The sequence below is a fragment of the Mustela putorius genome, unplaced genomic scaffold (assembly GCF_011764305.1).
Source record: "Mustela putorius furo isolate JIRA1106 unplaced genomic scaffold, ASM1176430v1.1 tig00000129_pilon_pilon_pilon, whole genome shotgun sequence".
NCBI classification, from domain to species: domain Eukaryota; kingdom Metazoa; phylum Chordata; class Mammalia; order Carnivora; family Mustelidae; genus Mustela; species Mustela putorius.
In genome coordinates this window covers 26,375,692-26,402,925 of record NW_025421290.1, presented here as the reverse complement: position 1 = coordinate 26,402,925, position 27,234 = coordinate 26,375,692, and the positions used below count along the sequence as shown (strand labels likewise).

The 27,234-nt window shown below is 34.5% G+C and overlaps 1 protein-coding gene across 7 annotated transcripts in view; it reads right to left on the bottom strand.

Annotated features, from left to right (window-relative positions):
* The window catches only part of EML5 (EMAP like 5), a 177,668-nt gene that overhangs the window by 128,810 nt on the left and 21,624 nt on the right, over positions 1-27,234 (bottom strand). For 5 of the 7 annotated variants that reach the window (XM_004739095.3, XM_004739097.3, XM_045071498.1 and 2 more), the window contains exons 2-7: positions 19,400-19,559; positions 9,504-9,602; positions 8,334-8,402; positions 5,510-5,695; positions 3,502-3,637; positions 1,942-2,143 (exon numbers count right to left, since the gene is read on the bottom strand). In XM_004739095.3, the coding sequence (XP_004739152.1) occupies positions 1,942-2,143; positions 3,502-3,637; positions 5,510-5,695; positions 8,334-8,402; positions 9,504-9,602; positions 19,400-19,559 (852 nt within the window). Of the gene's footprint in view, positions 1-1,941; positions 2,144-3,501; positions 3,638-5,509; positions 5,696-8,333; positions 8,403-9,503; positions 9,603-17,766; positions 17,786-19,399; positions 19,560-27,234 lie in introns of those variants that run through there. The other 2 variants (XM_004739100.3, XM_013057826.2) reach the window with 2 other exon arrangements.

Below are 27,234 nucleotides of genomic sequence, written 5' to 3'. Positions count from 1 at the left end.
GAGTCTTTTCTTGCTTCTTGAAGTAGGCCTATATTGTTGTAAGCGTCCCTCTTAAAATTGCTTTTGCTGCAGCCCAAAGGCTTTGGACCACTGTGTTTTCATTTTCATTTCTCTCAACGAATTTTTAAATTTGTTCTTTGATTTCTTGGCTGACCCATTTTTTTTTAAACTTCCAAGATTTTATTTAAATTCAAGTTAGTTAACATATAGTGTAGTATTGGTTTCAGCGAACTCAGTGATTTAGTTGAGTTACATATAACATCCAGTGCTCATCACAAGTGTCCTCCTTAATGCCCATCACCAATTTAACCCATCCACTGACCCACCTCCTCTCCAGCAACCCTCAGTTTTGTTCTCTATAGTTAAGAGTCTCTTATGCTTTGCTTCCTTCTCTGTGTGTGTGTGTGTGTTTTTTTTTTTTTAAGATTTTAATTATTTATTTATTTGACAGAGATCACAAGTAGGCAGAGAGGCAGGCAGAGAGAGAGGAAAGAAAGCAGGCTCCCCACTGAGCAGAGAGCCCGATGTGGAGCTCGATCCCAGAACCCTGGGATCATGACCTGAGCCGAAGGCAGAGGCTTTAACCTACTAAGCCACCCAGGTGCCCCCTTCTCTGTTTTTATCTTATTTTACTCTTCCTTCTTTTCCTTTACATTCATCTATTTTTTTTAATTCCACTTGAGTAAAATCATATGGTATTTGTCTTTCTCTGACTTATTTCGCTTAATATATTTTTGTTCTATCCACATTGTTGCAAATGAAAAATTTCATTCTTTTTGATGGCTGAGTAATATTCCTGTGTATTTGTATGTGTAGATATGTATGTATATGTGATATATATATATCACATATACACACACACACGCACACACATATCTTTTTTATCCATTCATCAGTCGATGGAGATGTGGGCTCTTGACATAATTTGGCTGTTTTTGATAGTGCTGCTATAAACACTGGGTGCTTATACCCTTTCAAATCAGTATTTTTGTATCCTTTGGATAAATACCTAGTAATGCAAATGCTGGGTCACAGGGAAGTTCATACTTTTAACTTTTTGAGGACCCTATATACTGTTTTCCAGAGTAACTGCACCAGTTTGTGAAGAATATAGTCAAAATTGTAATAACTCTGTGTGGTGACAGAGGATAACTATAGCCATTGTGGAGAACATCTTGTAAAGTATATTAATTGTTGAATCACTATGTTGTACATCTGAAACTAATGTAATACTGTATGTCAACTATAATTTAAAAAAAATGATTCAGTCGAATAAATTACAGTATATCCATGCAATGGAATTTTTTAAACAATTTTATTTTATTTGACAGAGAGAGAGATCACAAGTAGGCAGAGAGGCAGGCAGAGAGAGGGGTAAGCAGGCTCCCTGCTGAGCAGAAATCCTGATGCAGGGCTTGATCCCAGGACCCTGAGATCATGACCTGAGCCAAAGGCAGAGGCTTTAACCTACTGTGCCACCGAGGCGCCCCTGCAACGGAATTTTTTAAAAGATTTTTATTTGAGAGAGAAAAAGTGTTTAAGTGTGGTGGGAGGGCAGATGGAGAAGCAGACTCCCCACTGAGCAGGGAGTCCGACATGGGGCATGATCCCAGGATCATGACCTGTGCTAAAGGTGGACACTTAACTGACTGAGCCATATAAAATTCCATATAATATTCCATGAGACATTCCATACAGTGGAATATTATATGGTTATTAAAGAGGCAGAAATAGCTGGGCACATTTTGCTATGTAGCTAACTCCAACTTTTTAAGAGAAAAAAATCTTATCAGCTGTTAATTCTACTAAGTACCTATTAATTATGTTCATTTGTTATATTTTAAGCTGTTAATATTTAAATTGAAGTTTTTTTATTCAGTTTTTGTTATGTTTCTCTAAGGACAAATTCCAGCCTATGAAATTACATTTTAATTTGCTTACCTGACTGAACGATCATCACTTCCAGTCACAGCCAAAGGTTTTGTAGGATGGACAGCAAGTGCCCAAAGTTCACCTTCACAATGTCCTTGCATAATTAGGAAAGGTTTATTTCTTTCATGCACCACAATTTCAAAAATTTCACTGTCCTGTGTTCCAACTAGAATATGGTCACCTCGCCAACAAACACTCCTCACAGACAACCCTAATCAAAAGTAAATTGTATTTAAGATAAATCTGTTATAATGCCAATCTGCTAAATCAATTTAATTTCTGTACCTTTTATACCTTAGATGTAAGATAAAAGTAATCTGCAAGTCTTTGATCCACACATTTTCTTCAATTATGCAGGTTGTTTGCTATATGGAATGATACGTCCACATAGCAAATGATATGATATACCCAATTTCTACACATCCTTCAGGACATACATTCTTCTTACTTCTTAGAAAATTTCAGTCATAGTCTGACCACTTCTTCAGCCAAGGTCTTATAACACAGTCTCCACAATACAAACAGTAACTATTCAGGAAATACCTTTACAGAATTGTATTATTTTTTCTTATAATAATCTGACTTTTCATGTGTCTACATTTCACTTCTTCCATCTACTCATAAAATCATTAGAAAGAGAGACTTCTACTCTTTCTACATATTCCACAATCCCTTTTGTAACCTCAGGAAAGCTAGTGCTTCTGTTTTCTCATCTGTATAATGTGGCCAACATAAAGGTGCTGTGGACTTCACAATGTTCTTGTGAGGGCCAAATAAGAAAAAGTGTCAAATTATTTTGCAGACTTTAAGGTACAATAATGCTCAGCAAAACTAATGAAAATAACATAACAGTTAACATTTACTGGATGATTATTATGTCCCAGGCACTTTTAAACATTTTATATATATTAAATTAGCTCATTTAATCCTATGAGATAGTTTTTCTCACTTATAGATGAGATTAAATATGTGGCCCAAGGTCACACACCTAGTAAGTGACTGAAATAAGGCTTAAACACAGACCTCTGCAACTTCCAATCCTATTCCTATACAAGTGAATAAAAGGTTTCTTAATAGTGATTCTGTTTTATTATATCAATTTTTTAAATCCCCAAAGAAGAAAATCTCCCAATTGTTGACAAATTTGGATGAAAAAAAACCAAAAACAAAACACATCTATATGAATTTAAATCATCCTGAACAAAATCTTCTCCATACCTCAACACACTTTATTTTCAACAGTTGCTAAATACTTACATTTGACATTCTAATAGTAAAATATTTTCAAAATCCAAGGTTACCTAAGCAAGCACTTGTCACATCTCTAAGTTCCATCATAATAAGCATTAGATATACAAAAGAATCCTTGTCATAACAGTAAACATAGACTGTCTTTAGGCAAATTCACCTCTCAATAAAGGGAGTGCAATTAAAAGCACACAATATATGAGGGCAAATTTGAGTCTCATTTATATTTACAAAACATAAATTTATATTTATTAAAAGAAACAGACAATCTTGGCTATATTTAGAATTTGCCTAGTAGTCAGACATTTGTTTTGTTATTACCTTTATATCCCTGGTCTGTTTCCCTGAGATCAATCATAGTAATCGGTTTAAAAGTTAAATCCCAAAGACGAATACAGCCATCTCTGCCACCAGTAGCAAAGCCTTCTTCACAAGCATTCATACTAAAAATTCCTGCCTAACAGAGAAAAAAAGTAATTTAACAATATATTCTCATTAAGAAAATCTGTGTGTAGGTAGAAACACACTTTAAAAGAATTTGATATGACATCGGAATATCAGAAAACACAAATATATACACACACACACACACACACACACACACACATATATGAAAACAATATATGGTCCATGACATGGGCATAATGTAAAGTTAAACCTACACCACATATAAATATGAATTATAGACATAAAATTCTAAAGTTTTTATTTATTTGACAGAGATCACAAGTCGGGAGAGAGGCAGGCAGAGAGAGAGGAGGAAGCAAGCTCCCTGCTGAGCAGAGAGCAGATGCGGATGTGGGGCTCAATCCCAGGATCCTGGGATCATGACCTGAACTGAAGGCAGAGGCTTTAACCCACTGAGCCACCCAGGCGCCCTTAGACATAAAATCTTAAATGTAAGAAATAAGTATGTTAAAAAAGAACACTTACATAACTTTGAACTATGAGAGAACTTTTATGCAAGCAGGTTACCCAAAAACCACAAAGGAAAACAATTTTTCATATGAGAAAAGATATCATAACAAAGACAAACAGATTGGGGAGATATCTACAATGTGTAGGGCTGTTGAAGGGTTAACATCCCTAATATATAAGTGAATACAGAGAATCAAACCACAAAGACAACAAAAAAGAGCAAAGGGTAATAACAACCAATTAATAGAAAAGGAATGTCAAGTAGCCAATAAATATATGAAATTTCACAAATAAGAAACAACTAAAACAAGACGTTACTATTTTGCAGCCAGAAAGCAACCCCAAATTTACAAAAGTGGTCACATCCTGTACTGAGGTGTACAAGGAAGAAACTGGTATTTTTATGCACTAAGAGGAAAACAGGAGTTGCTGCAATCTTTGTGGAAAAAAATCTGGTATTTCTGGTCTTCAGACATTTTGCTCAAAGCAAGTCCTGTTCTAAGTGGTTCTTCAATATATGTAATATGTGATATATTATCTATTTAATAGTGGGTCATATTAGTACATTTAATAACTTCTCTACTTGAGATCTCACTGCTAATCATGTGGCAGCTTTGCACTCTCTAGTTCCCTTCTCTATGTAAGAGACCCAACTACTAAAAATCCTTAATCAAAAAAAAAAAAAAAAAAACTACAAGGTTTTAACAACAGATTCCCCTCACTCCAGATTTGTTAACTTTTTAATATGAAAATCTCATGAATTACAAAAATTAAATTTCTTTGCCACTCAATAAAAAATGATATTAAAATTAAAAAGGTATTGTTTTCTAGAATTGTCCCCAAATTTCCCACTGGTAAATTAGTCATAAGAATACTAGCTTTAGGGACACCTGGGTGGTTCAGTTGGTTAAACAGTGGCCTTTGGCTCAGGTCATGATCCCAGGGTCCTGGGATTGAATCCCACATGGGGCTCCTTGCTCTGCTGGGAATGTGCTTCTCTCTCTGCCTGCCCCTCCCCTTCCCCCTGCTTGTGCTCATGCTCTCTGTCAAATAAATAAATAAAATCTTTAAAACAAAACCAAAAAAGAGTACTAACTTTACTCTAATGTAGTTAACCTAGAATACTTTTGTTGAATTTAATAAACTTTTTATCAACACTTCGAGAAAGATACCATACTGGAGCAACGGTTTAAACAAGTTACTAATTATACTAATTTAATGAATATCCATGTGTCTAATTGCATAATGTTTCTTCATTGAAATCTTGAAAACCAACAGATAATTCAGTTAGAACAGCATTTTTCAAGTAACTGAAGTGATTAGAAAGTCTGCTATATTATATAATCTTTTGTTCTAGGATAAGAAGTTAAGTAGTTATCTAAAGGTGTTCAAAATATGTAAATATACTTACAGTATGGGCTCCTTGTATTGTCCTTATAAGATTGATTCCTTTCCAAACATATATATCCCCATTAAGTGCACCAGAATATGTTAATTCATCCCTTGCACAGGCCAGGCACAAAATTGTTTGAAGGTCACCAGTCTTACCAAAGACCCCTCGTTTTGGGGTCAGAGCGTTTCCACATAAACTCCAGAACTAAAAGGTACACAGTATCATCAAATTACCAAAGAATGCTTATAAAATAAAGGAAAATATTTCTAATACTGTGAAGCTATATTAGAGCAGCAGACCAAAAATTACCTAAGAAATCCCCTTATGAAACATTAGCATTCAAATGTTCACATCCTCATCCTAGTGTTGTCAATAGCTATATTATAACAGACAAGTCACTGGTTTCAATCCTTATCTGTAAGAATAAGGGGGGTGAGCTAGATTATTTTTACAATAGGCTACGCTTCCCTCCTTTGGTCTCTGGAAAAAATCTACTTGAAACTCCAACAAGTGAAAGATCTGGCTATGTGTTAGCAATGAAAATGAAGATGATATACACTAATAGGAAGGAGGACCAAACCTAACATTCAATCTTTGGTGAAGTAAAGATGGGGAAAAAAATGTTGCTCTCATTGATATTTCAAAGCTGAGCAATTCCTTTACTTGTAAAGCTTAAAAATAAAAGAGATATATATTTGGAATAATTCGTTCATTTTTAGGAGAAAACAGGAAGTCAAACATAAATCTTTATGACCAGGGTTTTTGTTCTTTTATGTAGATTCAGATAAATTTTAATAGTTTGCAGAAAGAAATAAAGAAACAAAAATGGAACAGGGCAAGGATATAAGAAGAGTTTTACACAAATATATTTGGCCCAGAGAATAAATTCAACTTTATAATAAGTAAATTACCACTTAAAGTAACATAATTTGTTGATAATAAAGATCGTATCTCATCTTTCAGATCTTATTTCAAGACCTAAAGATCTTAAAACCAGAAGCCTCAGAAAACTAAAAATTGTGATGCTTATCCATTTAAATACCTAATGAACGCTTTTAATCAATGAAACTTTATGATTTTTAATTCTAAAAACTCCATGATTCCTGTGCACAAGGATCACTAGTTCTCTTCTATTCCAGCAAATTCAACAAAGCCTTCCTTTCAGTCTATTATTTTCATCTAGAGGAGTGATTCTCAACTTTGGCTGCACATTAGACTCACCTGAGGGAAATTATAAAACATGGTATTGCTTGGGTCCCCACCAAGGTAAATGGACAAAGAATCTCTGAAGAGTCAAACCCAGGCAACTAAATAATTTTCACACTCAGAGTAAAGAACTATTGTTCTATAATTGAGATCAATGCCATCTAATAGAACTTTCTGTGGTGATGAATATATTCTCTCTCTATATATACTGTCCAGTAAAGTAACCACTGGATACATGTGGACCTTAAGCATTTGAAATGTGACTGGAATGACTGAAGAAATGATTAAATTTTACTTAACTTAAATTTAATTAACTTAATTTAAATAGCTACATGTGGCTAATTGCTACTATACTGGACAAGGAAGTTCTAGATCATCTTTGGGACTTAGTGTCCTCACACATATTGCCTACAAAGAGATCTACCCTGCTTTTCATTGACTCTACCAAAAGAAAAGAAATGTAACTCATAGTAAAAATAGTTTAATTCAGAAAAATAGTTTGTTTAAAACCTGAAAATGGAACTTTCAGTTTTATTTACAATATAAAACAGTAAGATCTGTTTACTTATTAATTTTCCAATAATTAAGTATTTTCTATCAAGTACTACCTCAAACCTTTGTTCATCATAGATGAAAAAAACAAAAATTTCTATCTTCACAGTGCTTATACTATGTACCTGAAACCTAACATAGAACCTTTTGCTACTGAATATTTGTACAAAAAATATTTAATACTATTCATTATCAAATCAGTACCAAAATATCAAAACCAAACTTGCAGTGGCAGCTAAAGATGCTCTGGAGAAAATGTGAATGGAAGTGAGCATATCAAAGAAAGAATGTGAACAGAGAACCTTACTTACTAGGAATTAACTTTTGCAAGGAACTGTTAAATTAGATGATGGAAGAAAAACAAGCACTTCCAATCTGCACCAGGGATTTAACAGTAACTGTTATATGGGCTTCAAAATCTGAACTATAATTGTAAAACAAAACTCAGAGCTTTCATAAGCAAAATAAACTGTGACTACAAAGGCTAAGGTCAAATCAGAGAGTAAATATAGAGAAAGTAAAAGATAACACTTTCAGAAAGATGACCATGTGCTAGGAACTATGAAAAGCACTTGAATAAATACTGCCTTATTTAATCCACTCTATAAGACACACTTTTAAGATGTGAAAAAAGCTCAACGAGGCTACATGACTAATCCCAAGTCAAACAATGCTAAGTATGGCAAAGCCAACTCCGTCCATGAGGTTTCTGCCACACCATCTTGTCTCTGTGAAAGAAACCTCTTACTTTTCTTGGTTTCCTATGCTCACATTTTGCTCTGTAAGTAAACCATGAGAAGACTAGATGAACACAATAAAGCCTACTTCACAAGACTATAAGTTTCTTGATAAATAGTGTTTTATTCATTCCCTACTCATACCTATATCCCTTATAGCGCCTCACATACAGTAATGACACAATAAATACCTGTTAGGTTGAACAACAGAATGTTAAAAATGTTGACATTTTAAAAATAAGTACTGTCAAAATCCTAAGACTACCTAAGTTGTAAATAGTGTGGTATGTACTTAGCAGCAGAGAGTAAGTATACATGACTATTATAAAATAAGACTCTTCTAGTACCTTGATATGTTTTACACCACAGCTGACAAGTTTATTTGGCTGGTACAAATCCCAAGAGATATCAAATATCTGCAAACAAATCAGATTCATGGTTAAAATACTTATTTTCAGAATCATTTAAGAATCCAAAAGACCAAAAACCCCAAAACCCTACCATCATAAAACAATATTCCTCACTAAATAATAATCAGAATCCCATACTTCACAATCTTATGAGAAATATGTAAATGATATGAACAAAACTATTTCTTAACTTCAGTGAACTTTCCAAAACAACCTGTTTTTAATTTTTAAAAGAATTTTGTCTATAAGTAATAAGAATAGTTCAACAGAACTAAAGCATGAGGCAGGTACCTACATAATTTTTATAGAGGCAAGATACTGAATGTACATTTAACACTTATATAGCTATAAACAGAGAACTTTAAGTATGTGAAATAGAGTACATTTTTATAGCTTTCTATCATACAGATCTACTTACATAAATAATCACAATATTTATTTCACAGTATAAATTCTGTTTTTATTTTTTAGCTTTATTGTTTATGGATCAAACAAAACTAACCTATATTTAAGTTATGGAGATCTCAAGCTTTGTTCTTTGTTCTTCTCCCAAAACTCAAAATATATACAAACCATTTTTGTTATAAGAGCAAACAATAAAAAACCCAGCTGAAATAAAATATACATTAGAATCATGCACTTTAATAGTAAAAACTAATGATTGAAAAATAATTTCATAGCAGAAAAAAATCATTAGTCTTTATCATGTTTCTTTGACACCTACTTACATAATCATCTAAGATGCTTATTACCTTTAAAAATGTACAAAATTATTCTCTTCAGTGATAATAAAGAATATATCTTATAAATTAATGTTTAACAACTCACCATGACAGATTACACGAAAACCATTTTGTGCAACTTTAAAATATTAACCACCAAAATACTCTAAAAATTCTGACAGTACCATCTTTTAAAATAATCTATTTACTAAATCCAAAGTGTGAACTACTTCGATCTAAGTATACACAATTGTCTAATAATTGTACTTTAAATTTTTAATTACCTATGAACTATCTGGTAATAACAAAGCATGGAAACATATCCCCTGGCTCTCCTCTTTTTCCCATCCAATAGCCAGTAGAAACTCCAATGGAGAATACTTACTCTATCTGTGTGACCAGGAGCCATAGATAACATTTTCCCCCTCTTCCAATCCCAAACACAAACTGCATTCTTTGAATCAAGTCCAACTGAAACCAAGCGCTGAATTATATCCAAGAAGTCCATGAGGGAATAAAAAGGCAAACAAATCAAAAAGAAACCAAATTATAAATGCAAACAAATTATCCTCATGGGTATTATAAACTTAAACATCAAAACTTACACACTTATATTTCATATCAAAACTTACACATTTATATTATATAGACCTCACAGAGAAAGGCTGGATGTATTACATCTTGGTAATATCTGCATAAGTATAGTTCTTCACATTAAGAAACAGAAGAGAGACTTCTATTCTAACAGTAGGACTGACAAAATACCATAAACATCTCTCCTGCTAAAAACTAAAAATGTTGGATAAAAATGTAAAAACATGTTTTTAAATGTACTGCTGAGCTGTCAAGGAATTATGAAATCTGGAACAAAAACAAAGAGACTTCTGGGAGTCCTGGAGGATAAGAGAGCTCCCATGTACACTTTATTCTAAAAGTACCAGCTAACTCCTGAGAAGCCTGATTTTTGTCCTGTAGGCTGAACGAAAATAGGAGATAAAGTTTAGGGCAAGTCAAACTACTGGGTATTTACCGCAAAGATACAGATGTAGTGAAAAGAAAGGCCATCTGTACCCCAATGTATATAGCAGCAATGGCCACGGTTGCCAAACTGTGGAAAGAACCAAGATGCCCTTCAACGGACGAATGGATAAGGAAGATGTGGTCCATATACACTATGGAGTATTATGCCTCCATCAGAAAGGATGAATACCCAACTTTTGTAGCAACATGGACGGGACTGGAAGAGATTATGCTGAGTGAAATAAGTCAAGCAGAGAGAGTCAATTATCATATGGTTTCACTTATTTGTGGAGCATAAGAAATAGCATGGATGACAAGGGGAGTTAGAGAGGAGAAGGGAGTTGAGGGAAATTGGAAGGGGAGGTGAACCATGAGAGACTATGGACTCTGAAAAACAATCTGAGGGTTTTGAAGGGGTGGGGGGTGGGAGGTTGGGGGAACCAGGTGGTGGGTATTGGAGAGGGCATGGATTGCATGGAGCACTGGGTGTGCTGCAAAAACAATGAATACTGTTACGCTGAAAATTAAAGTAAAAAAAAAAAGTTTAGGGCAAGTCCATAGTGTAGATCTGAACCTGAGACTTCTGACTAAAGCAGTGAACTCCTCAGAAGTAAGGGAAGACAAGAAACCACTCCTTTGAAAATAAAGGGGGGGGCCACAATGCATTAAGGGAAAGACAATCCTCCCTGAAAATTGATAGTCAAAAACAGCTTTCATACAATCATAAGGCCTAACTCTACATTAATTACGAACTCCTCAAGTGGAAAATTTCAGAGTGGTCTGAGGGTTCTTCAAGCATCTTCAACAGTGTAGCAGAGTCAAATATAAATCCTATTTGGAGAACTGACACTTCAATCCGTCCCTCAAAGAATTCCTACAGGTAGCAATTCAGTAAACATAAAAATAAACAAACATCCCCAACCCCCATAGCCATGGGAAATAAGGGACTATGAGTAAGAATTAGCAAGTCAAGACAAATAGCAAAACCAGTCCTAGAAAACATCAGACACTGGAATTATGAGGTGAAGAGAAATAAAATTAAGGTTTCAAAGTATCTTCATTCGAGCAAAGAATAGGAGACTGTAAAAAGTATTCAAGGAGATATGAAGAAGCAAACGCAATTTTTAGAAATGAAAAATAAATTTAAAACAGTGGAGGAGTTAAATAGGCATTTAAAGGGAGATGAAGATACAGAGGTAAGAAGAGGAGACAGGAAGATGGAAACTGTGAGAGGGATTAAGAAACACAAAAGATGGACTTTCAGCCACGGAGAAGTATTAGGATCTGAACCTGCCCCCACTATAAACAACTAGAAAATTACAAAATGTATGAAACAAATGCTTTCAGACATTCATAAGAGGAAGTGAAGCACTGTGAGCCCTGAAAGGGGAGAAACAAACAAGGTGAGACCTGCACTTGCCCCAGCTCTCATCTAGGAAGCAGTTTGCAAATTACAGCGTAGAAAGGTAGAATCCAAACAGAGCCCAGGAGACTTGCTGATTTGAGAAGCCAGAGCCTGGAGTTCAGAGAAGTCAAAACAGCTAGAATTCGTAGAGCAGAGAAAAAGCCCCATAAAATTTGTTTATGGGACCCTTTGAGAACACTAATCTTTGCATGCATAGGGTGAAATCTATGAGGCCATGCAAAGAACAAACTCTGGGGAATTTTTAAAAAGCGATTACTGAGGAGCTAAAGCCAAAAAATTGCCAGAGATCACAAAGTGTTAGGATCCCTTGAGTTCCCAATAACCAGAACATAGATACCTCTTTAAATTCACTAGGTATTCAGTGACCCAGAAGTGTCACAACTTAGTGGTGAAATTAAACCAATAATGTTAGAGAAAGAGCTACTCTAGCCCTGTCTTCCAAAAGCTTGAAAGCAAGCTTTCACAAGGATCAAACTAATCCACAAGGAACTTAACTACCTGCCAGAACAATGACCAAAACACTTTAAAGGAATACAACAAAATCAAGAATTCAGAATGTAACATACACAATGTCCACCATCCAATAAAACAAATTATTAGACATGTGAACAAAGAAGAAAATGTGACATATAATCAGGATAAAAATCCATTAATAGAAGCAGACCTAAGAGGGGCAATTAGGTGGCTCAGTCATTAAGCATCTGCCTTTAGTTCAAGTCATGATCCCAGGGTCCTGGGATTGAGCCCCACATCCGGCCCCCCGCTCAGTGGGAAGCCTGCTTCTCCCTCTCCCACTCTCTCTGCTTGTGTTTCCTCTCTTGCTGGGTCTCGGTCAAATAAATAAATAAAATCTTAAAAAAAAAAAAAAAAGAGAGAGTGAGAGAGACCTAAGAATCACAGGAATAATTAAAATTGAGACATTAGCTATTAAAATGAAAATGTTCAAGATGCTTAAGAAATATTTCAGATTTTATTTTATTTATTTTTTTAAAGATTTTATTTATTTGTCAGAGAGAGAGAGAGTGAGCACAGGCAGACAGAATGACAGGCAGAGGCAGAGGGAGAAGCAGGTTCCCTGCTGAGCGAGGAGCCTGATGTGGGACTCCATCCCAGGACGCTGGGATCATGACCTGAGCCAAATGCAGCCGCTTAACCAACTGAGCCACCCAGGTGTCCCTCAGATTATATTTTTAAGTAATCTCCACATCCAACATGGGGCTCAAACCCACAACCCTGAGATCGAGAGTTGCGTGTTCCACTGACTGAGCCAGTCAGAAGCCCTGCTCAATAATTATTTTAAAACATACAAGGAATAAAATGAGAAATAAAAGACATAAAAGAACACACAACTTGTAAAAATAAATGTTAAATTATGTGAAATAAAAATTCATTCCATAGGATTAATAGCAGCTTATATCATTAAGAAAAGATAGATGAACTTGAAGACATAGCAACAAAAACTATCCAAAATAAAGCACAGAAAGAAAATGGAAAAAAAATTAACAATGCCTTAGTTAACGTTAGAAAAACATCAAGTGATCTAACATACAAGTTATTCTAGCTCCACAAGGAGAAGATGGAGGAAGAGACAAAAAAAACCCTGAAGAAATAATGGCTATACTTTTCTAAATGTGATGCATCCCATAAACCCAGAAATCTAAGAAGCTCAGTGAACTACCAGCAAAAATAATCAAACATAGAGAAAACATACATCAATACAAATGGTAGTCAAAGTGCGAAAACCAGTGCTAAAGAGAAAAATCTTAAAAGCAGCCAGAAAAAAAGACAATTTTGGTGGAGAGGATCAGAGATTAAAAAATTATCCTAGATTCCTCATCTGAAGCTATACAAGTCAAACGACAATGAATAACCTCTTTTAAAATGCTGAGGGGTGGGGGTATCTGAGTGACTCAGTCCATTTGGCTCTGGACTCTTGATTTTGGCTCAGGTCATGATCTCAGGGTCATGGACCAAGCCTGCAGTGGGCTCTGAGCTCAGTGCAGAATTGGCCGTCCCTCTCCCTCTGATCCTGGTCCTCCCCCACTCGCACTTTCCACTCTCTCTCTCTCAAATAAACAAATACATAAAATCTTTAAAATGCTGAGGGGAAGGTAACATAGAATAGTATACCTACCAAAATTATCTTTGGAAAATTGGGTCAAAATAATGTTATTCAAGTAAACAGAAGGTGAGAAAATACACCACTGACAAATCTGCACTAGAAGATACAATAATGGAAATTTCTTCAGGCACACAGAAATGATACACTTGTGAATGAAGAATGCCCAAATAATATGTAAATAAGGCTTTTGTTTTTAATTTTCTTTTAAAACTGTGTAAAGCAAAAATAACAGCTATAAAATTTACAAAATATGTGTAAGTAAAACAAGTAACAATAGCACAGTAAACAAATGGAGAAACAAAACAGCACAGTAAACAAATGGAGAAACAAAACAGCTTGTTTTTCCACGATCTTTCCAAGTACATATGAGCTTCATGAAAATCACAAAATAAGCCTAAACAAATTAAAAAAATTAAAATACAGACTATGTTGTCTGACAAAAACAAAAACTAGAATAACAGGAAGCTATGCAGAAAATGCTCCAAATGGGTGGAAAATAACAATACACTTCTAAGTAACTGAAGGGTTAAAAAAGAAATCATAAGGATCAGCCCACAACACAAAATGTGAAAAGCACTGGTTTAGAAGCAGGGGTCAGCAAACTATAACACTCAAGCCAAATCCTGCCTGCACCCTGTTTTTGTAAATAAAGTTATATTGAAGCACAGCCATACCTATTCTTTTACAAGCTGTCTATGACTGCTTTCCCACTACAATGCAGAGCTACTACTAGCTGAGCCAGAGACTGTATGGTCTACAAAGCTTAAATATTTCCTATACGACTTGTTACAGAAAGTTTACTAATCTCTTATTTAAAGCATAGACACTGGTACCAGACTGCCTAGGTTCAAACACTAGCTACATTTCTCATGAACTGGATTACTTTCAGCAGTTATGCAGTCTCTCTGTATCTTGTTTCCTCACCTGTTAAGTGGGGATAATAAACATGTTTCATAGGGTTAACAAGAAAATTAATATATATGAGAGTTACTATATTATAAAATGTTTGCTATCATCATTATTAGCTTACCATAATCTTTTTTTTTTTTTTTTACGATTTTATTTATTTGACAGGCAAAGATCACAAGTAGGCAGAGAGGCAGGCACAGAGAGAGAGAGGAGGAAGCAGGCTCCCCGCTGAGCAGAGAGCCCAATGTGGGGTTTGATCCCAGGACCCCAGGACCACGACCTGAGCTGAAGGCAGAGGCTTTAATCCACTGAGCCTCCCAGGTGCCCAGCTTACCATAATCTTAATTAACTTTAAGAACCTATCCTCTCAGGGTGTATGGGTGGCTTGGTTGAGTGTCTAACTCTTGGTTTCAGCTCAGGTCATGATCTCATGGGTGTGAGATCTCATGGGTGTGAGCCCTGAGTTGGGCTCTGTGCTCAGCAGAGAGTCAGCTTGAAGATTATCACCCTCTGTCCCTCCCCCGACTCACACACAGGCATGTGAGGGTACACATGCACCCACATGCTCTTTCTCTCAAATAATTAAATCTTACCAAAAAAAAGAAAGAAAGAAAGAAAGAACCTATGCCCTCTTCCTTTCCAAATTAGAAAGGTCATCAAGTACCCAGTTAGAAACAGATTTCTGCAAAGTAGAATTACTATTTATTTATTTATTATATTTCATATGGGTGGAATAAATGGCTCCCATAAAAAGATACAGTATATAGTCTGTTATGGCTCTCCATCAAATCATGCTGGCAGAAATCTCAAGGGAACAAAAGGAGAGGATTTGCTTTCTTGAGAGTCTTTAATAGTTCGGAACTATAAGGTATCAGTATCTAGCTAAAAGAGATCTTTACTGTGTAGAGATTAAAATTTCACAAGACAAGCATCAAGTGAGGGACAGTTAAGGGGCACCGTCCTTTCTCTCTGACTTGGCTCATCATACACAAACAGCAAACCACAACTGGTCAAAAGTTTTAAAACTCCATGTATCTCCATAGAGCCTCCAAACATATAGGCAGTAACAAAAGAGATCTGGGAGCACTTCTCTGAGCAAATTTACATAGCCAAAATCAACCTCCCTCAACATAGGTTAAGTAACAGCAGAGAGGATAAGGTAGAAATAATCAAGTCAATACTACTTCCTCTCCTAGCTTTCTGTCATTTTTTATCATTTTTCCCTCACATTTAACCCAGCCTAGGTAGATAAGGAAGAAAATAAGGTTTTCCAGTAAAAGTAATGCTTTCAGGGTGTCTGCATGGCTCAGTTGAGTATCTGCCTTCAGCTCAGGTCATGATCCCAGAATCCTGGGATGGAGCTATTTGTCAGGCTCCCTGCTCAGCAAGGAGTCTGCTCCTCTTTCTCTTTTTCCCTCTCCCTGCCTCATGCATGTATTTTCTCTCTCTTCCAAATAAACAAGAAACTTTTTAAAGTAATGCTTTAACAGTATCTTGAAAGACTGAGGAGGATTTGGGTAGAAAAGTAAGAGAAAGTGCCTTTCAGACCAAAGGACACCAAGATTAGAGAGATCATGGTATTTTCAAGAAAAAGCCTAATTCAGGATAGCTTAGGGGAGTACCACCTGGAAAGTGGCAGGAGACAAAGCTAGAAATGTAGGCCAGAGCCAGAGAAAGAATAAACTTTGTGTTTTAATAGAGTTGGAATAAAGGGAGATTCAGTTTTAAATGTGTAATATTTGGTATATTTGTATGACACGCAAGGGAGGGGGTGTCTAGAGTTAAGGAGAGAAGCCGGGGCCACTGTTAACTGATGGGAACGTTAAAATCATGTGAGAGAATAAGAAGGCTACAAACTCCTAAATAACACTGATATTTAAGAACCAGATAGAAGGAAAAGCTCCTTTAAAGATTAAGAAGTAAAAAGTCAGAGAGGGAGAAAGAAAACCAGGTAAAGAAGCCTCTAACCATCTTCCTAAATTCCTCCTTGATCTAAGTCCCAAACAAAATCTTCGTTGTGTCCATTAATTGAATTGGAAGTATTCATTAAAAAGTTTTAGCACACTAAATTCTCAAATAAGAAAAATATCCCAAAAGACACAACTAGATGATCCCATAAGTTCCTGCAACTGTGAAACATACTCAAATAAGGAGCAGTTACACTTAAAAGATTTTAGTATGGGGGTCCTGGTAATCTCAGTGTTCATTACATAACAATTGTCATGTTGTTACAAAGTAAAATCACAAATTCTGTAAAAGATTCAGGGCTTAATGGAGTAAATACTGGTATAATCATAAATAAAGCCATCGGAAATTAGGTCTGTCAAAGAAATAGGAAAAAAAACTCAAGAAAAATACATTAGGCACTTGAGCTATGTCCTGATATCAAGAGATTTCTAAAAGGCACTTGAAAAAACCAGTGAACTCCCCTACTGTTTTTGCAAAAATTACTCTCTTCATAATCATATGCCAATAGTCAAAGGTAAACTAAAGCATTTTATTTTGTAACGTCACATAACTGACAAAATTAGGTTTAAAAAGTAACACTATTCTTATTTATTCTGTGAATCACCAGATGTTATTATAAGCTTAGATTTTAATATGAGAAATGTTTTTAAAATGTATTTTATATTTTCAAGACAAAGTACCACTCAAATTTTCCTTCTTCCCACTAAGAAATTTGAGTTCCTATTTGATGTGCATTTACATGCATATCAAGTCCTAATTGTTCTCAGTAAGGCAGACTTCTGGTATTAGAGTATTCAGTCCATTTAGAAGAAAGCCTCTGGGAAAATAACATTCAGCTTACTACCAACAAGGAAACTCATTCATTGGATAAATCTTAACAGAGCACTTATAGTTTCAAACCTAGTACAAAATGCAAAAATCATATGATATTTTCTAGTTGATAACTCATAAACAGTTTATAGATATTAGTGAATAGATATGTTCTCAAATATATTTTTTTAACTAAAACATTTTCTCAGTAATATCATTTCAGAGATACTCTTCTTAATTTAATCTTCAATTGGCAGCAGTTCCTTATAAGCTTTAACTATATTTAAGATGGATGAATTCCTTCTGAAATATAAATCACTACCACCTAAGTTCCATGTTTGGGAGGCAGGAGAGTATTGCGGTTAAAAACATGAGCTTTGGAGTGTGACTGACCTGGGTTTCCGCTCTGGCTCCATTTACTAGCTGTGTAACCTGGGGCAAGTTATTTAACCTCTCTAAGTCTCAGTTTCTTTATCTGTAAAATAGAGATAATAATAGTATCTATTTCATAGGGTTGCTGTGAGGATTAAATAAGATAAGGTAGGCTTAGCACAATGCTTGGTACTTAGTATGTGCTCAGTAACTTTTAGCTGTTATGTTTTCTATAAGCTTAAATTTTTAAGTAACACATTCTCATAAAGATCTGTGATAATACATGTAACCAAGGCTTTTCAAGTTACTTAAGCAAATTAAAGGCCTTTCAACTAGGAAAATCTATGGGCATGACTTTTCCTTGTATATATTAAAGAAATTCCTCAACAATGCAACATATTACATTTAGAAAGAACAATTTCAAAATTAAGAAAACATCTGTGTTTAAAGTATACAGATGCTTATTATAGTTAATATACCTTGGACTTCAGAACACTTGATAAATGATTAAAAAAAGCTGTGGAGGTTTGTTTCATAAAATTTAATCTTCTGTAAGGTAGGTAAAGAGTATTATTCTCTTTCTTTAAAAAAAGAAAATGAAATGGATATGAGGACAGTAAGGGACTTGAAAAATAATAGTAAAAATGGGGTGCAAATTAAGGATCTATAATTGCCAATCACTGCTACATATTGATATTAAACCTAGAAACACATTTTTCCCCAAATGAAAGCTTCCAGTTAAGTCTTTAAAGATCTCTTACCAGACTCTTAAAAGAAAGTCATTAATCTAATGCTACTCAAATAAGCTATTCCTCAGAGTTATAAATAAAACATGTACTTTATCATTTTCAAGGAAACAGAACACAATGTAATCTGTTTTTGTAAAATATCAATATAAAATTAATTTTATGAACTGAAAAGCAGGTAACTAAAATTTCTTTAAAAATTAAAATGATTTTTAAAGTCTAATTTTAACATAAAAATTAAAGGCTATAAATTAACCACATCTGCAAAATTCAACTTCTTACTACTACTTAAATATGTTTTTGGTATAACAAGTTTCATGAAAGCACCACAAAAAAGTTCTTGGCATGTTTAATTTTTTTAACAATCATTAATTAGAAGTAGATAATAATTTGGGGAGTAATAAGTAAGTGGAATGATAATTATACTTTGTTTTCAACTTTGATTTTGTATAAAAATAGCTCATAAGAGCTGCCTCTATTTTCAATAAAAAATGTAATTTTAACAGAAACCTTTAAAATAACCGAAAAAATGCATACAGCTCTACTTAGAGAAACCTAGTTTTCCTAAGATGTCTCCCATCTGTCCTATCAACTCAACTACCTGGAAAAGAGTTATTAATATGTAAAATTTTCTAGGACAACCAGGTAATACTCTACTGAGTCAGAATCTCTTTGGCTTTCTTAATAGTGTTGATTAAAAAGTTCTTGATACATGAAATAAAGACTCCTTACTGTTCTTATTTTATTATACTCATTAACTATCCACCCAACCTACCTACCTCTACCCTTGAACAAATAGGCATCTTTCATCTATTGCTTTCCAATTTAATATTTATAGATTTATAATAATTTCTTATGGTACACATTTTTAAGATATAGTTTAGGAAAAGAGAAAAAATATCACATACCTGTCCATCTAAGTCGAATGCTAAACAGGCTATACCATGTGTATGAACATCCTTTAGAACTGATATGGTCTGCACAGTGTATGAATCCCAAACACAGATATAAGGCTCCTTCCCAACTTGTCCTGTTGCTACTAATACTCGTTCAGGATGCAATGCAAGGCTGCAAAATAAATAAACAAATTGACTTAAAATTGATTATAGAGCTTTTATAGTATTTGATAGATGTAAACTTTATATATACCAATGCAAAAATTAGATGTTATCCATTTTAAATAATTTGGATTTAAAATAACTTCTACAGGGGCATCTGGGTGGCTTAGTCATTAAGCATCTACCTCAGGCTTGGGTCATGATCCCAGTGTCCTGAGATTGAGCCCCAAACGGGCTCCCTACTCAGCAGGAAGTCTGTTTCTCCCTCTCCCATTCCCCCTGCATGTGTTCCCTCTCTTGCTGTGTCTCTGTCAAATAAATAAAATCTTTAAAAATAAATAAATAACTTCTACAAAAATTCATGCAAAAAGTTGTTACTTAACTAGTATATGTATGTGATAAGCAGACTGATGATAGACTTCATAATCTCTGTAATATGATACAACGTGTGTAAACTTTGCAAGAAAAGAATTCTCTCAAGAGATCAACTGCACCTCAGCAACAAATTAGTAGCAACCTTACCACATGCCATTTTCCCATTTGGTCTTCATCTGTTTTTAAGCCTTTTCTCCAATTTTACTCTAATCTTAGTGTCCAAAAATAGTATTTAGCAGCACCCCTAGGATAATACTTGAATTACAAATCCCATTCTTAAATGAAGTAACATTGGTATGTAACATTATATAAGTTTCAGGTATATAATATTATAATTAAGTATCTATATTCATCTCAAAACGATCACCTCCAAAAATCTAGTTACCATTTATCGTCATACATTTGACTTCCTTCACCCATTTTGCCCACCCCTCAACCACCCACCATTGTAGAATCACCATTACCTTTGTGATAACCACCAATCTATTTTCTGTGTATGAGTTCATTTTTGTTTTATTTGTTGTTGTTGTTGTTTTTAGATTCACATATGACGAGATCATATTGTTTTTTACTTTTTCCTTCTGACTTAGTTCTAATACCTTCAAGGTCCATCCATGTTGTTGCCATCTGATTTCACTCTTTTTATGGCTAATTTCATCCATTCACCCACTGATGCTGTTGCCATCTGATTTCACTTTTTATGGCTTTTTATGGAATGGTAGTAGTCCATTCTGTGTATATACCACACCTTCTTTATCAATTCATCCACTGACCACATTTAGACTGTTTCATATCATGGCTACTGTAAATGATACTGCAATTAACAATAAGCTGCACATATCTTTTTGGTTAATGTTTTCACATTCTTCAGATAAATGCTCAGAAGAGGAATTGCTGGATAGTATGGCGGTTCTATTGTCAACTTTTTAAGAAACAGCCATAGTATTTTACATAGTGGATGCACTAATTTACATTCTCAGGGTTTTATTTAGGAGGGTTCCCATTTCTCCACATTCTCTCCAACATGTGTTTTTTTCTTGTCTTTTTTATGATAGCCAGTCTACTCATGCGAGGTGATATCTCATTGTGGTTTTGATTTGCATTTCCCTAATAATTATGGATGTTGAACATCTTTTCATGTACCTGTTGGCCACTGATTTATCTTCTTTGGAAAAATGTCTATACATATCTTCTTCCCATTTTTTAAAAAAGATTTTATTTATTTATTTGACAGACAGAGATCACAAGTAGGCAGAAAGGCCGGCAGAGAGAGAGAGAAGAGGTAGCAGGCTCCCTGCAAAGCAGACAGCTTGATGTGGGGCTCGATCCCAGCACCCTGGGATCATGACCTGAGCCGAAGGCAGAGGCCTTAACCCACTGAGCCATCCAGGTGCCCCCTTCCCGTTTTTTTAATTAGATTTTTTTTGTTAAGTTGTACGAGTTCTTTATGTTTTTGATGTTAATCCCTTGCCAAATATGTAATTTTGGCAAATACCCATTCAGTAGGTTGCTTTTTCCTTTTGATGATGGTTTCTTTCACCATGCTGAAGCTCTTTAGTTTGATATATTTCAATTTGTTTACTTTTGCTTTGGTTTCCCTTGTCTTTGAAGTCATATCCACAAATAAATGCTAAGATTGATGTCAAGGAGCTTACCACCTGTTTTTCTCTAGGAATTTAATGGTTTCAGGATTTACATTCAAGTTTTTAATCCATTTTCAGTTAATTTTTATGTACAGTATAAGATAGTGGTCAAGTTTCATTCTTTTGTATGTGGTTGTTCAGTTTTCCCAACACCATTCATTTAAAAAGAGAATGTCCTTCCTCCATTTCATGTCTTTGGCTCCTCTGTCGTAAACTAATTGTCCATATATATGTAGGTTTATTCCTGGGCTCTGTTTCATTGATCTATGTGTCTATTTTTATGCCAATACCATACTGTTTTGGCTACTTACTATAACACAAATCTCATTTCAAGAAACAGAAATGTCACTCATAATTCACAGAAAATAATCTGAGTCTTTAAAACCAAGACAAAGACTTAACAGCTGGTAATGGTTTATGTACATTATCAGAAGGCAGGGAGTTCATAGAAATTTCTCCTTCATAAACTTTTCTACAAGTAGATTTAGAATAGGAGATTCAACTTTGGGAAGAAAAAAAAAATCACCCCTGGCATCAGAGTGAGGGTGGATTCAAAGTGGGAAAATTTAGGAACATATTAAGACAGAAACAACTGGGAACTCCTGGATGGCTCAGTAGGTTAAGCAGCTGCCTTTGACTCAGGTCATGATCCTAGGGTCCTGGGATCAAGTCCCACACTGCTTGCTTCTGCCTCTGGCTGCCCCTGCTTGCTCAGTCTCTCTTTCTCTCAATCTCTCTCTGACAAATAAATAAAATCTTAAAAAAAAAAAAAAAGACAAAATCAACTGATTGGATGTAGTGAGTAAGGGAAAGAGAAGGGTCTAGGATTTCTTGCTTGGGCATCTGGATGGTTTAGATGGTATTCATCAAGTCAGGGAATACTAAATGAGTAACCAGTAGGAAGGAAGATAAGTGGGAATGGAAGGTTGGTTCAACATACAAAAACAAAAACAAAAAAAAAGTTTTTTAAAAAAGGCCCAAATACATTAATCTCAGCAGAAGATGCATATGACAAAAATCTAACCTCTTTTGTGATAAAAATACGCAACTGAGGATTAAAATCCTGCATATAAAAGTTTTATTTCTTATGAAAATGAATAATTCATATTTAATATATTATCAAATGTATTATGACCAATTGTGTTTTGAAAAAATCTTATCTACATAACTTTAATTAAAAAAATAAAAATAATAAAAAGAACGTCCTCAATCTGATAATGGGAATCTATGAAAACCCACAAGTGTTATCACATTTAATGGTCAAAGCCCGAAAGTTTCCCCTCTCAGTGTTGGAACAAGATAAGGATGTCAGCTTTTGTCACTTCCATCCAACACAGTACTGGATATTCTAGTCAGGACAATTAGGCAAGAAAAAGAAACAAAAGGGAGAAGTAAATCTATCTCTACTTGCAGATGACATTATCTTGTATATAGAAATCACAAACAATAAATAAATCCCAAGTAAAGCTAATAAATGAGTTCAGCAATGTGGTAGGATACAAAATCAACATAAAATATCAGTTATATTTCTATACACTGGCAATGAACAATCTGAAAATTACATGAAGAAAACAATTTCATTTATATTAGCATCAAAAAAGAAAACTTAGGAATAAACGTAACAAAAAAGTACAAGACTTGTACATAGAAAAATACAAAACACCACTAAATAAAATTTAAAATATCTAAATAAATGGAAAGATATCTCATATTCCAAGCTTGTAATATAGTTAAAATAGCAATACTGACTAAATTGATTTAGAGTTAAAACCAATCCATGCCAAAATACCAGTTGCTTGTCTTGGAGACATTCACAAGCTGACAAAAAAACTGAGAATAACTAAAACAATCTTGAAAAAGAACAAAATTGGAAGATTCACACTTCCAATTTCAAAAATTACTAACTTACTATAAAACTAGAGTAATCAACACAGCATGACACTGGCATCACAGAGATGCAGATCATGAAACAAAACTCAGAGTCAAGAAATAAATCAATACATTGTCAACTGACTTCCATGAAGAGTGATGCCAAGATAATTCAAAGGAAGATGATGGTGCTAGGACATCTGAATATCCACAATGCAAAACAAAAAATCTAGACCCATACTTTAAACTACATACAAAAATTCAAAATTCAAAATGTGAAAGCTAAAATAATAAAATTCTTAGAAGAAAACATAAATCTTACCAGCCTCAGATAAAATAAGGGTTTCTTAGATAGGACACCAAAAACAGAAGCAACAAAAAAATAAAATAAAATAGGTTTCATCAAAATTAAAAACTGTTTTGAAAAAAGGTTTTTATTTATTTGAGAGAGAGTATGAACAAGAGAGCACAAGTGGGGGGGGGGTAGCAGAGGGACAGAGAGAAGCCCCACTGAGCAGGGAGTGATGTAGGGCTTGATCCCAGGACTCTAGGACCATGACCCAAGCAGCACGCAAATACTTAACCAAATGAGCCACCAGGTGCCTCCAAAATAAATTTTTATGTTCCAAAGGACAGCTATCAAAAATAAGAAAACAAAACACACAGAATGTGAACACATAATTGCAAAGATTTGATAAGGGACTTATATCTATAATATATAAAGAACTCAACAATAAAACCATAAATAACCCCATTTTTTAAATGGACAAAGGATTTGAATAAACATCTCCCCAAGGAAGACAGACAAAAAGCACATGAAAAGATGCTCAATGTCATTAGCCAGTAGGAAAATGCAAATCTAAATCTCAATGATATACCACTTCCATGATTGAAAAGACAGTATGGATGTGTGTGTAGGTATACACATACACACAATATATATATATACACACATATATAATATTTGTGCATGTAAAATATATATAATTTATATTATGCCAAGTACTGGCAAGGATATGGAGGAAACATAACTTTCAAATATTGCTGTGGGACTGTAAAATGATACAGCCCCTCCCAGAAATGGTTTGGCAATTCCTCAAAAGCTAAACATAGCGTTATCTTATGATCTAGTAATTCTACTTCTAAATTCCCAAGTAATGGAAACCTATGGTTTGGGTTTTTTTTTTTTTTGTAAGATTTTATTTATTTATTTGACAGAAAGAGACAATAGTGAGAGAAGGAACACAAGCAGGGGGAGTGGAAGAGGGAAAGGCAGGCTTCCCGAGGAACAAGGAGCCCAGTGTGGGGCTTGATCCCAGGACTCTGGGATCATGACCTGAGCTGAAGGCAGACACTTAATGACTGAGCCACCCAGGCACCCTGGAAACATATGTCTTTACAAAACTTATATACAAATGTTCACAGCAACATTACTCATAATAGCCAGAAAGTGAAAACAACCAAAAAGTTCCTCAATTGAAGAATGGATAAAACGTGGCATATACCTATGCAATGAATTATTATTTGGCAATAAAAAGGAATAAAATCCTGACATATGTTACAACATGAACAAACCTTGAAAGCATATACATTAAAGAAGATAGATATATAAGGGCCACATATTATATGAATCCATTTTGATGAAAAGTAGAGAATAAGAAAATTCATTAAGACAGAAAGGAGGATAGGGTAGGTACATGTTTAGATTTATAAGAAACCACCAATTTCTCAAAGTGCTTGTGCCATGTGATATACCCCAAAAGTATGCAATTTCTAGTTGCTCCACATTCTCACTAATACTTGGGGTCAATCTTTTTTATTTGAATTTTCCTGATGAATAAGATTGACTAATGTTTCTTATAATCTGATCAAGTCTTCTAGCCATCTTAATTGGGTTGTCTTCATACTTTTGAGTTTTAAAATTAACTTATGTATTCTCAACACAAATCCCTTTGTCCAACGTGTGATTTGCAAATATTTTCTCTCGGGCTGAAGCTTTTCTTTTCCTTCTCATAACAGTTTCTTTCACAGAGCAAACTTTTATTTTTATGAAGTACATTTCATATTTTTTTTATACACCATGCCTTTGCACAACCAAAGGTAATATAGATTTGCTCTTAAGTCTCCTTCTAAATCTTTGTAGTTTTATGTTTCACATTTAAATCTACCATCCATTTTGGGTCAGTTTTGTATAAGGTGTAATTGCTTATTTTTTCATATGGCTGTCCAAATATTCCAGCACCATTGATTGAAAATACTCTTTGGGGCGCCTGGGTGGCTCAGTGGGTTACACCTCTGCCTTCAGCTCAGGTCATGATCTCAGGGTCCTGGAATCAAGCCCCGCATCGGGATCTCTGCTCAGCAGAGAGCCCACTCACCCCTCCCCCTCTGCCTACTTGTGATCTCTATCAAATCAGTACATAAAAATCTTAAAAAAAAAAAAAAACAACACTCTTTTCTCAACTGAATTGTTCATGTACCTTTGTCAAATATCAATTGACTATGTTAATTTGTCATAAAATGTACCTTATAATTTTGTTCCACTAATCAATGTATCTATCATGTCACTAATATCATATGGTCAAATTACTGTTGCTTTATAATAATCCTTAAAATTAAGTACTTTGAGTCTTCCACCTTCATTCCTTTTCTAAATTGTTCTGGATATTCCAATTGCTTTATCTTCCCTATAAGTTTAGAATCAGTTTATATATCCTAAATACCCTGTTGGGACTGGGATTAAATAAACTCTATAAATCAATCTATGAAAAACTGACATCTTTACTACATTAAGTCTTCCAGTCCATGAACATTATATATATACTCCATTCTTAAGTTCTCTGTTTTGTTTTTCCAGCTTCATTTTATAGTTTTTAGTATACAAAAACTGCATAGATTTTGTTAAATTTATGCAAGATTGGTTTTTGAGTTCTTATAAATGGTACTGTTTTTTAGTTTCCGTTTCCAGTTGTTAATTGCTAGTGTGCAGAAATACAACCGATTTTTGCAGATTGACCTTGTATCTTATGACCTTGGTAAATACACTTACTACTTTTAGGAGTAGTGTGTGAGTGCTATAAATTATTTGGAAATTTCTATGTAAGCAAATTATCTAGGAATAGTTATTTCTTCCTTTCCTCTAAGTCTTTTATTTGTATTTCTTGCCTTATTGCACTGGCTAGTCTTCCAGTACAATGTTGAATTAGGAGAGGAAAGAGAAGACATCCTTATCTTTCTCCTGGTCTTATAAGGAAAACATTCAGTCTCTCACCAGTAAGCATAATGTTAGTTGTAGGTTTTTTATAGATGCTTATACAGTTAAGGAAGTAGCCTTCTATTCTTAGTTTGCTATGCATTTTAAAATACATGAACAGATGTTGAGTTTTGTCAAATTATTTTCCTGCATTTGTTGAGAAGATCATGATTTTCCTTCTTTAGTCTCTTAATACAGGGAGTTGACTTGATTAGTTTTCAAATATTGAACTCACCCTATATTCCTGAAATGAACCCCTTGGTCACAAGGTATTATTCTATTGATGGATTTTATTTGATTAGTTTATTGAGAATTTTTACATCTATGTTAACGAGGAATAGTGGTCTGTAATTTCCTCTTCTTCTAATGCCTTTGTCTGGACTTCATATTAAAGTAAAGCCAGTCTCATAAAATGAGTTGGAAGTATTCTCTCCTCATCTATTGTCAGTAAGAGCTATGTGGAATTGGTATTATTCCCTCTTTAAATGTTTGGCAGAATTATTAGTGAAACCATTTGTACCTGGGGCTTTCTTTTTCGAAATGTT